The sequence below is a fragment of the Neodiprion lecontei genome, chromosome 4, assembly GCF_021901455.1.
Source record: "Neodiprion lecontei isolate iyNeoLeco1 chromosome 4, iyNeoLeco1.1, whole genome shotgun sequence".
NCBI lineage: Eukaryota > Metazoa > Arthropoda > Insecta > Hymenoptera > Diprionidae > Neodiprion > Neodiprion lecontei.
Genome location: NC_060263.1, coordinates 381,225 through 393,024, shown reverse-complemented (window position 1 = coordinate 393,024; position 11,800 = coordinate 381,225). Strand labels below are relative to the sequence as shown.

Sequence of the window (11,800 nt, the reverse complement as noted above, 5' to 3'; positions counted from 1 at the left end):
ATTTGCAATACGGTGTTTCTACTAACGAACCTTCCGATTAAGAACTACGATCGATTAATTGTTGCTTGTAATTCCTGCCAACCTATCGTACGGACTGCTGCAGCGTCGAAAAATGAAACTGCTTAGCGGGAGATAGTCGGATAAATACGAAACCTCGAAAATATGTACTTGGTATATGTACTTTACCCTTGCGAATTCACAGAATTCGCGACATTTTCTTTATTTCTGCGTCAAATGAAAATGTATCGGAGTGTTTATATTCAGAACTGCGTATAGAATGGGGTTGTTAAGCCCGTCTTCGCGTTTGAGGTACGTGGACTTTGATATTTGGAGATATATAAGTCGGCGTCGAAACCAATCAGGGCAACCCCTTAATATTATTAGATGCTTCAAAAATTTGTGCGGAGCATCGTTTGCAAATCTCAAATTTACAAAACTGACTGATTAATTTCGGAAACAACTATTTTTGGAAATACTTAAGGTTTTCCTGCGGGTTTTATAATAAAGCACTTGATCACAAGGGTCGATAAATTCATTTTCCCGTTCCATTCTCATTCGTGGACGAGGAGCGGAAATTTAATTATTTTCGCATTGACAGTACTGGGAAATAAATCTAACATCCGATCCCTTGTGTAATCAGCATCTAACAACACGCATGCCTTTTCCTTTCATACTGTATGCAGAGTCTGCGATACTATAGATATATAATAAATATTCATGACACAAGTACTTTTATACAGAGTAAACTAGTAAACATTTATGCAATAAAAAGTTTCAAGTTCCAAATTAATTTTCATCGAAAGGGCGGCGTTGTAGAATACTTGAATAATCTGCTCCCCTTACGCTAATACAGCTATAAATGAATTGAGTCTGCATCAACATTTCTAAATAATAAAACCGTATTCAGTTTGAAATTGTAGAAATAGGAGCGGGTAGCGCATAGTATTTCGAATTCCTATCAATAATTCATTGAAACGTGACCTTGTAGTGGCATTAACGTCGTTCTGTCCTTTCCTGTCCGCCAAAACATAGAAATCAAATCAAGTATCTGTCGCGGACGCTTGGCAGGTATTATAATTTCCAATGGTTAAATTAACATCGTTCGCCAATATTTCTATCATAATTTATGTCGCTTAGATCGATAGTACTTTGTTAAAGGTCACTTGCATGCTGTCGATACAGTGAATTTCCTTTCTGGTCCACGACGTTCGTAACTTAGGAAATGAACGGAATCTCTAAAAATTATATTATCACTGAAAGAACGAATGATCGATTTTAACCCGTAATAAGTTATGTCGCACGATCGACCTAATTTTCTAAAAACGTTTTCTTTCATCGCTGATTGTTATTTATCGATTGTTCAGATGTCGTATTATCTTCGTTCACGCCTCATGACGGAGGATCTCATCGAGGAAGATGGGGATGCAGGTGAAATGATCAGTAGTAAAATGAGCCAATAAATTTTTGGAGATGGCATTGAATTATTTTATTTTTTCAAGCCCTGAATCACCAAGGTCGACGTTTGAAACAAATACACGTTTTAAAACACACCGTACCAAACTATTTTTTTATTTTTTTTTTTGCACGAATGTGCGATGCCGCACAAGTACCGTCTTGAAATTTCGCCAAGAAATATGAAAAATTGAAGAAGTTATGAATTTCTAAGTGAAGATCCGTGTTTTGTCGAAAAAATTTTTCTTCAGACTATCAAATCAAAATTTTACAATTAATCACTGAGAGCATATTTTTCAATATTCAAATTACGTCTCTAAATTATTTCACGGCAATATAACGCATCATCCTGCTTCAGTAATCGCTCAAAGTTGACTCCTGTCAAATTTACCCTGTGTAATCGTTATAAAACTGTACTGAAGTACAATCAGTACGGGTTGATTGGGCGCGAGAATTATTTTTGAAGCCAAGAATTACGAAAACGATAGGATAATAAACAGAATCTGTCGTTACGTAAACTTGTCGATCCACTATTTGAGTGAACGTTTATCTGGAAATTAAGAATTCGTAGATTAAAATACCCACAAGATGTAAATATGTCTACTCAAGGAACTGTCCAAACCCTACAACCTCGGCGTACAACCGTATTCAAGTCTACGACTTCGTTATCTGTTGGACAGATCCATCACTAATATCATACCTTACAACATCGACATTTCGATACGAATGATCGGCATAATCCGTCACGTATCGATCAAGGATTATCTCATAGCATAAAGATCTACCGAAATGTATGTGCATATTATGTTTTCATTATAGCTCCGAAATCTGAAATACAGACACAACTCGACTCGAATTTTGGAGGTAGCTATATTTAATTTGACCACTGGTTCTCTCCCACGACAGAATCTTAGCCTACCTTTGCCAATTATAAATACGAGTCGGCTCTTCATCACTGTTCCAGTGATAGCAGTGATTTTGGCTAGTTGAATAGTTTCGACGGTCTCAGGTGCTCCGAGAGGCGGTATCCCGTTTTAATATACCGCAGTTTTCGAGATGTCCGTCACACTCGCGGACGCTGGTGCAGCTGCACGTGATGAAACAACGGTCGAGAAACTATGCGAGGAGGCATACAGAGAGAAAATTGCCGAACACTGGACGTGGAATTACATTTGGAATAATATCAAATGGAGTCAGTTTATTCCCATGGTAATACTCAACGTTGGATTGGTAGGATCCCTGACGATGTACGCCTTCGGACTACATTCGATACCCATTAAACCGATGACCGTTGCTTGGAGTGAGTTATACGAAATCTAGCCTAATTTATTGAAGTGCTTCAAGCTGATATTCCTGAATCTAATACGTAAAGTCGGCATTCAAGGCGGTCCCTTCGTTGATTGCTAAATTTATATTAAATAAAAACTTTTTACGAACAATTTAAATGAGGTTGAAATTCGTAACGTCAACGTACCGAAACGCGGTGAGAAAAATTGTAATCTCACATCATGTTCGGAACATTTTTCAATGAGTTTATTTTGCAAAATATGAGCTGACTTTACTATGTTTTGCTTAATCTCAGACAATGCTAATGTTGCAAAATAATCCGTTCTGCCGAAAATGCATCGCTTTAATAATGCTACGAACTGCAACCTCGTCAGTATAATCCGTTGATTTCACTATTCGAGAACACTGCGATGAACGTTAAATACGTGTCATAATCTTCAATGAAAAGCATTTTTTACAACCTTAGGTTTCGATGGTTGATTTGTGTTACACCTCCAATTATAGCCGATCACCTAAGGTGGACGTCTGAAAGAAGATTTGCTTGCACAAGAGAAAATTCATATTTTCTATCGAACTAAATATCTCTCATAAGTTCGAATGATTTACGATGCATCAAATTATGACTATTTTGTACGATCACCTTCGTAACAACAAATTTTCTCGCGTTTACAGCGCGTCATAATTTTATATACATATTAAGCTAATGCCCTAGCACCAGACGATTGAATTTTATTTCAGAAATTTGAACTTTTCGTAGGACTGACTGTAACGGAAAAATGTACTTGACATTTGAATAAGCAGACTTTTCGAAGGTTCGGAACTCTATCAATTGGAATCAGACAAGTTTCTCAACTCGGAATCTAACATCAACCAATAATTCCCTTGAAAACTAATGATTTCTCACAACTTCTGCAACAATGGCTATTTTATTTCGTTAATGCCGCAGTATTCATCGTCGGTTGTGGAGCATTCGTTGGAACAACGGCAGGAGCACATCGGCTCTGGTCTCACCGCTCGTACAAGGCAAATCTCCCGTTGCGAATACTGCTGATGTTCCTCTACTCCGTTCTCGGATTGGTAAGCGTACCCCTGATCAAAGTACCGAGAAATTTGAGAGAGAGCAAAATAAAAGCTCGTTAAAAATTTTCCATCGAACAATAGTTCGTTTTTCAAAATCCGCGCATTAACGAACTTCACAGTACACGATCTACGACTGGGCAAGGGACCACAGGGTCCACCACAAGTACGTTGAGACGGACGCAGATCCCCACAACGCTAAGCGGGGCTTCTGGTTCTCCCACATGGGCTGGCTCTGCGTCCATCGTCACCCGGAGTGTCTGCGCCGAGGGAGAGAGGTCGACATGACCGACGTAAGGAACGACAGAGTCGCCATGTTCCAGAGAAAGTACGACGCCCACTTTTCCGTCTAATTTCGATTTTTCGCATTACGATTATAATTGGCAAGAAGTGAGAACTTATTTATTCCCGACTCAGCCATATAATGTTGACTTTTTTTTACCTAAAAAGCGGGACGAAAGTAGCACGTTATTCCGTCTTGAGGGGTAACGTCAATGTAAAAACCTGAAACACGCGCATTTTTTTTTTTTTTTTTTTGCCCGCGAGAATCCAGAAAAAAAATCCTTTTTTCTATTTTTTTTCCTAATTCAAATTTCCGCCATTTGCAGAATTCAACATGTACCGCGAGAATGGCTCCAGTATCGCCATTTTTAAATATTTTTTGATAACAATCTTCTGTATTATACTTAAATGTATGCCTAATGACATCCTTAAATATTATTATCTTATTAGCGTTTCTTCCGTAAAAAAAAAATTAATCAAAATAGCGCCTTTCTATTTTTTTTACAGTAGTGTTACCAGTAAACAAATTTACGGGAATAATCTTTGACTTTATTCCTTGGTCGCATAATGTACTATTTCCTAATTTTTAATTCAGATACGGTACCATTCTAAACATCATATTCTGCTTCACATTACCGACGATAATCCCGGTAATATATTGGGGTGAAACTGTAATGCATGCTGTGCTGACTCAGGTTTTCATACGCTACGTCCTGGGCGCACACTGCCTCTGGAGCATAAACAGTTTCGCACATCTTTGGGGCGATCGACCTTACAACAGGTCGGTATGAACGGTTTTTTTTTCTGTCTTTCTACTTTACGTTGAGTTTAATTGCAAGTATAATTGTGATTTTTTATCATTTTGTACCCAGACTGATAAACCCGGCTGAAAATATGTTGGTTTCGGTGCTGACGGGTGGCGAAGGATCGCACAATTATCACCACACGTTCCCTTGGGACTACAAGGCCTCCGAGTTGCCCTACATAAACTTCAACGCGGCAACGATGTTTATTGACGCGTTTGCCCAGATCGGATGGGCATACGACCTGCGACAACCCTCGCCCGAACTTATAGACAAAATAGTTCATAGAATCGGCAAGAAGTCCACCGTTCCTGTGCAACACCAGCAGTACTGGTTATTCAGGCACATTTCCGAACTTGGCTCTCATCTCAGGCTGTCGCTCAGATCACCAAAACGGTTCCTCGGTCAGATTTTCATGAAAGTTCACCGCAACTTTCATTTCTGCGAGACGAGACCACACCAACAATAACTGTTGAGCTGTTTACCAATGAGCGAATGTAACGTAGATACCTATATCATTTAATCATATGGACCTGATAGATAACGAAGTAGAATAGATGTAATGTTTTTCCTATTATCGCTGTTACGTGTCCCGTGTATGATACTTTTGTACGTGTATTATTAATCGTGATCGCGGTAAATGAAAGCTTACCTTTGAGTCAACAAACTCCACGTTTCAAGTAAAATGGTGAAAAATGTGTAGTTTCAACCGTATCTACCAAACGAATTGCGCTTTTCTCACACTGTGTGCCTTCGTAATATTAAGTCTCATCATTTGCTATTGTGAAACATCGATACATGTATTTAGCGGGATGCACTCGGAATAAGATAGGGAAATACGAATTTATCACGGCTCCATACCCCTCATACAATACCGAATCATTATTTTTAGTTTCATGTACGTGAGAAGCAAAAATTGTATCACGAAAAACTACAATTCGTCAATACTTGACCAATAAAAATAGGTCCGTTTTCAAATTTTTATGACTATTCACCTCAGATCACCCATCCTCTTCGATTGTAGAATGAATTTAATGGCTCGCCTCCTGTTCACTCATCATCAGCCCATTGTTGGAAGCAAATAAATTATTTTTCCATGATATTGCCGTGGTTTTTGATTTAATAATAAATAAATTATAGAAATGAATTATGTAACAAGGCTATCAAAATGAGCACAAGTTAGTATCGAATAAGAGTGCGTACGATCAGTGAGGAAAGTATAAAATCAGTGATCAGCATTCAACATCAGTCGAGATTCTAAAATCGTTTACGGCCAAAAGCGACAACGCAATTAAAAATCATATCAGTTACGTACCTTCCACGTTTATTCACTGTAGTGGTTGGTCAAGTTTTCACTTCGTTCTCAGAGGTCGATTGAGTCGGGTTATTTCTTTCATAGCATAACTATTATAAATGCAGTCGATAGTACTGACCCTATAACTGGGTAAGAGATAACAACATGTTATCAGTATTCCATTTTCCAAACCGACACATGAACCATTGAAAATTTAGGATAGTTTTTACAAAATATAATCAAGGATCGAATAACAAAAAAATTCAACTGAAAGACAAATTTCTGATGACAAAAGTAGCGTGTTAGTATAATCAAGAATAATTTCATGTGTATACCTGTGTTTTATCCTGCCACAGCATTATGAACTGTTCAGCTTCGGAATTTGGTTGACCAACGAATATTATTAAAGTAACATTCAGATATTCGCTAACCTCAATCAGTTCAGCTGCGGCTTAATTCTGTAATCAGGTAAAAGACCACAACATTTTGTTAATATTTCGTGTTCAACATCCATATACTGAGTGTTTAAGTACATGCAATTTTAGAGCGTTACTTATTGCGTCGAGTCTCGCAAAACGTTACTGATTACATAATCAAGTGGGAAATCATTCGGATCCGTTTTACACCGGTTGATTTTCTGTAATCAATTCATCAGTTTCGCTAGCGAATGATTTCTTCCCAGATTCATTCACAGAGTCTTTCAATTCAAATAATCACAAACGCCGATCAACGTAGTTACAATTTGTTTCTGTGATCGGGTAAAAAAAAATTTTCTAGCGAGGTAACTTTTCAAATCGATTTAAACAGCATTCAAAATTTACCATATACTTATTTAGAAACTTAATATGTATGAGAATTAAACAACAATCGACGGTTTACATTTACTAAAAATTTCAAAACAATCAGTAATGCCGAATGATGCAATAAAATTCGTTACCTGGTAATACGAGATAACGAAATAAATGATCACTGTATCGATCTCCAGGAAGAAATTCGCTGACCCTGTCACGACTAAGAATTATCAATAACAATCGATTTTCGTTTGAATCGATTATTTTTTCCGGATTAATCAAGTATAATACATTTCTTTTTTTTTTTTTAATCGTTTGATCGATGGACGCGATTATTTTTCCTCACATTCGGTTTTTGTTTCTTGACTTCCATGAGCGACGTAATACAATATCAATTTATGCGTATTCATGTGATTAGAATATCAATCGTCATCATTGTCTTACTTACTAAGTACCTATTTGTTATAATAAGTAAAAGACAAATGAAGATATTCACCTAAAATTGAAAAATATTTTAGACGAAACTATAAATTATGCAACAAAACTTTTCAACTATTAAGACTACAGGCTGAAATTTACGAAATTTTGGTTTCGTGTGGACCGTTACAAAAAAAATACGATGTACCTAATCAATGCATCGACTAATTTTTAACTGACTGGCCAATTTTAGTCACAAATACGGCAGTAACTCTACGCCATTATCCACTGCTTCCGTGCTATCATCTACGGCAGAATAATTATCAGTCGATTCGTCGACTAGCCATCTCGAAACTTAGTTCCAAATACCTATTTTGTGTCAGAGGGCGCTACGAGATCAGCGACATCACTCTCTGGGCAGCTGACAATCGGCAGATTATCGATTACCTAAATTGCGAATTCCCGATGTGACGATCCGACCAACGCAGTGGATATTATAACCTCTAAATGCGAGTCCCCCATCCACCCCCGCCCATTTCTAGTGAGACCGTAAATTGTTTGTAAAATTATTGAAAACTATCCGCGCGAATGAAACACAATATAACGTAAGCTGATTTCACGTATCGTTGATATACTTGCATTCTATCCGCACGAAAATCCAAAAATTCCTAACCTAACTTAACCTCTACTTCTCATCACATTCGCCGGAATCAAGTCGGGAGGGTTCGAAATTTGATAAGAAAAGATAGTAAAAAGCCAATTCGTAATAGAAATATGTTTAAACTGAGGCCATCGCGACTTCGACTAGCCGCCAACATGACGAGAAGCAACTCGACGAATCCAACTAGCAAAGTGATAGAACACCTGAGCAAGAGGAGCCTCCTCAGAGTTTCTGGCACAGAATCGTCCTCGTTTTTGCAAGGTCTGATAACTAACGACATGAGGCACTTGGACGAGGGGAAAGCGAGCATGTACACAATGTTCCTAAATACGAAGGGCAGAGTGATGTTTGACGCGATACTCTACCGAACGCATGAGATCGGAGTCTATCTGCTGGAGTGTGACAGTCGGGCTTTGATGTCCGTACAAAAACACCTCAAGCTCTACAGAGTGAGGCGAAAGATAGACATTGATGATCTGAGCAACGAGATGAAGGTCTGGGCATTATTCGATCCTGACAAAGCATCGATTGAGTCGTGGAACGCTGGCGCGAACATAACGAAGAAAATTAAGCTCGAAGGACAGATATTCCCATGTGATTCCCTGGTTGATATCGTTGATACCAGTTCGAGCAAAGTCATAGAAAACATCAGGATATACCCAGATCCAAGGTTCTCGGGTCTTGGTTTCCGCATTTTATCCGACCTTGGGACACAAACCGGAGACATCGTCGCTCGCGTCGATCCAGACACCGTGGAGAGTAAGGAGGTGTCTACTGGCTACAGATCCCTCATTTACAAGCTGGGAATTGGCGAGGGCTGCGACGACCTGCCGCCTGGCAAGGCGCTACCTCTGGAATCAAACTGCGATTATTTACACGGCGTCAGTTTTCACAAGGGCTGCTACATTGGCCAGGAATTGACGGCAAGGACATACCACACAGGGGTGGTCAGAAAACGACTGATGCCCATTACCCTTGAAAGTTCCCCTCCTGAGCCCATAGAGTACGACGAGAGCATTACAGATGAGAGTGAGAAATCAATTGGTAAATTGAGGGGACATGTCAATGAGAATGGACTTGGACTTGTCCGTATCGCCGAAGCACTAACTGCTCAGTCTCTCAGAATATCTGGACTCAAGGGAAAGGCTTTAAAACCTGTCTGGTGGCCGCAGGAAGCTCCCAAAGAAAGTGCATCGATCGGAAAGAGCGATTGAAAATGAGGGTAGAAGGGCCTCCAATGGATAATATTGTATAGACAATATTACTATTTTTTAAAATCAATTAGTAATATAGATGAGAGATTATTTTGTATAAGCGATGCCGGCTGCAAAGACTGATACGATAGATTTAGGTTCATTCTTTGTGTTCTTGTTATACATCCTCTTATTTATTCTTTATCTCGTTATTGTTATAGAAAAAATTGTCTTCTGACAAATAAATCTATTTATTAACCAAATGAATAATTGATTTCTAGGATGGAGTCAGTAGCTACCACATCTGCGGAATATTCCGAGTTTTCTGAAACTCATAAGCGAGTAAACATGGAGCCGGAAAGTACGAAGATAGAAAAAGATCGTGGCAAAACGTTTGAGTGTAGCTTTTGCGGATTAGCGGAACGTTACGATTACAAGGGCTCTAAGCCACCGTTTGCAAGGACTATGACTTACTTGGAAGAATGCTACATTATGAAGGATCCATTTAGCCTACCCAACAGGGGGGAAATCCTAGTGCTAGGTTCTGACTGTGGAGTTTGTACAAAACCAGTTTGTCTAGGCTGTAGTTTATTTTTTATCAAAAGATTCTGCCAGGCTTGCGCCCAACAAAAAATGTCCAGTTTGCCCGTTCAGTTACATGCCAAAATAAAAGCCTTGAAAAAGAAGGATGTTAACTGATCGATGACAATCTTTAATTTATTTTCATTACTATCATGTAAATGTACAACACACATTGACGACTGATAAGATAATAAAACGATTCAAGTATTGGGAGAAAACTATGTTCCCTAAAATTCAAATATGAGATCAAATCCTACGCGACGAGTGATACATTCGTGATTCGGCTAGCCGGAAAATGAGTCATATTCATTGAATTTCAAGAAGACCGTTACTTGAATATAAATGTGAAAAGCAAAGTCTGATTTTTTCCCTATTCGTTCTATATCGGATTCTTTTACCGTGACAGCTACATCCTGTGAGCGTAAACGGCAGTTCATTACAGAATGTCTTGACCATTCGAATATGCCACATCTAGAGGCATAAGAGTTGTAATAGTCAGAGTACGCAGTGGCAAGAAGTGAAGACAAAAGAGAAGGACAGCAAAGGATCGCCGTTGTTTTCTAGCGTCTGCTTTCGCAGTAGCTCTTATAATTCTGGACTCTGCCAAATTCCTGAATCCAGTGGCTTTCCTTTACACCTGAAGCCTGCCATATTTTGGTAAAGACCTGATAAAACGGTAGATAGTTTAGGAAGAAATACTAGTTAGCTAGCGAAACTACATATAGCAAAAGAGTGTTTGTGGATTTCAAGTACAATATTTTATTTATACCGGCGTACACACACTGAAAAATGCCTCATTTATAATCAGGGTCTATTTCTATCATTGTCTAATCCCAGCAGAGCTTTTATTTTCATAATTTTTCCGTTCGTGACTTTTCTAAAGTAAGACAACGTTCGCTCTTTGTTGTTTTTCGAAAGCTGCTGCTGATAGTAATCAATAATTTTTTTTTTTTTACCGAAGTCGTTTTAGTCTTAAAACTTCTTTCTTTCGAGCACTGCTACCAAACGGAGTGTGCAACGTATCAGTAATTACAGTATACATGGTGTCTATATTTTTTTTGGGCCCATCCAATGCTGTCTGGCCAAACCTAGGCAGAGGTGGTAAACCAGCCGGTCGTTTAAACTCCTGGTAAGTTGGTGCAAATGAATCGTGTAACGAAATATCTGTATATTCAATACTTTTCAAACCATTATGTACGTTTTGCCCAAAGACTTTGTTGATAATTTTTTACTCCTCAAAACCACAACATCATTCTGTTACAATATTCGATTTATACGGTCGTACAGAAACTGACAAATGTTTTATTTATAATCAATAATAGTTTTATTTTTTAACCTTGTAGAAATTTTTTTTTTTTTATATCTATTCGCGATTCGCATTACTAGTTTCAGTTCCGTAAATCCTAATGTGTTACCCTAAGTTTGTGGAGTTAAACTTCAACCATAACTGCATACTTGCACAATGCCTGCAATATCTTCAATAGCTATATTGTTGGCAATCGAGTTATGAATTTTCATTGAAATTCGCTTTAAATAAATACTGGTATTTTGTTCCATTGAAGGCAGATTTCAATACTGTAGTCTAAAAAAATATATTCTATAAAGTGAATAATAAGTCTATAGAATTCGCTCGTTTTCATCATTGGTATATTAAAAAAAAAAAAACATACGTTCCGCAGTCAAATTCAAATTCACCGCTCTGAGGCAGCCACCGTGAAGATTTTCCGCACGGTTCCATTCCGCAACACTGACGGATTTCATACGTTTTCCTGTGGACATTTTTTTTTTTTTTTTTGCGAACACAGCGATATAAACTACACGGTCACGCCATCGCTACTACCGCGTGGTCAGTTCCAGCCAACGGCCAATATGCGGATGGTGGCGCCACCACCGTAAATCACGGATTACAGTCTGGATAACTTCAATGAAATCAAGGTGAAATTAGTTCGAGGAGTTCCCGC

The 11,800-nt window shown here is 38.4% G+C and overlaps 2 protein-coding genes and 1 long non-coding RNA gene across 4 annotated transcripts; 2 read left to right on the top strand and 1 right to left on the bottom strand.

Annotated features, from left to right (window-relative positions):
- The first annotated feature begins 2,403 nt into the window (after positions 1-2,403).
- On the top strand, positions 2,404-6,001 carry LOC107224028 (acyl-CoA Delta(11) desaturase-like). The gene is made up of 5 exons (XM_015663931.2): positions 2,404-2,752; positions 3,686-3,816; positions 3,939-4,144; positions 4,694-4,879; positions 4,971-6,001. The coding sequence occupies exons 1-5, from the start codon at positions 2,509-2,511 to the stop codon at positions 5,368-5,370; spliced, it is 1,167 nt and encodes a 388-aa protein (XP_015519417.2). The 5' UTR covers positions 2,404-2,508; the 3' UTR covers positions 5,371-6,001.
- Positions 6,002-6,292: 291 nt separating this feature from the next.
- LOC124293809 lies at positions 6,293-11,587 on the bottom strand. Its single transcript, XR_006903657.1, has 3 exons — positions 11,510-11,587; positions 6,531-6,653; positions 6,293-6,341 (listed from the first exon to the last, which is right to left on the bottom strand). It is a non-coding gene; the product is annotated as an uncharacterized LOC124293809 (long non-coding RNA).
- LOC107224030 (putative transferase CAF17 homolog, mitochondrial) lies at positions 7,733-9,680 on the top strand. Of its 2 annotated transcripts, none has more exons than XM_015663934.2 (2): positions 7,733-9,313; positions 9,539-9,680. In XM_015663934.2, the coding sequence occupies exon 1, from the start codon at positions 8,178-8,180 to the stop codon at positions 9,276-9,278; it is 1,101 nt and encodes a 366-aa protein (XP_015519420.2). In that variant the 5' UTR covers positions 7,733-8,177; the 3' UTR covers positions 9,279-9,313; positions 9,539-9,680. The 2 variants fall into 2 exon arrangements, 1 of the variants encoding a protein (XP_015519420.2); XR_006903654.1 differs by having other exon boundaries at positions 7,734-9,415; positions 9,539-9,662.
- Positions 11,588-11,800: the final 213 nt, after the last annotated feature.

Excerpts from the sequence above, each read along its gene's own strand:
- LOC107224028 (XM_015663931.2), top strand. The coding sequence starts at position 2,509 with ATGTCCGTCACACTCGCGGACGCTGGTGCAGCTGCACGTGATGAAACA. Across the intron at positions 2,753-3,685 it reads ACCGATGACCGTTGCTTGGA|TATTCATCGTCGGTTGTGGA; the intron begins GTGAGTTATACG and ends TTAATGCCGCAG. Across the intron at positions 4,880-4,970 it reads GGCGATCGACCTTACAACAG|ACTGATAAACCCGGCTGAAA; the intron begins GTCGGTATGAAC and ends TTTTGTACCCAG.
- LOC107224030 (XM_015663934.2), top strand. The coding sequence starts at position 8,178 with ATGTTTAAACTGAGGCCATCGCGACTTCGACTAGCCGCCAACATGACG.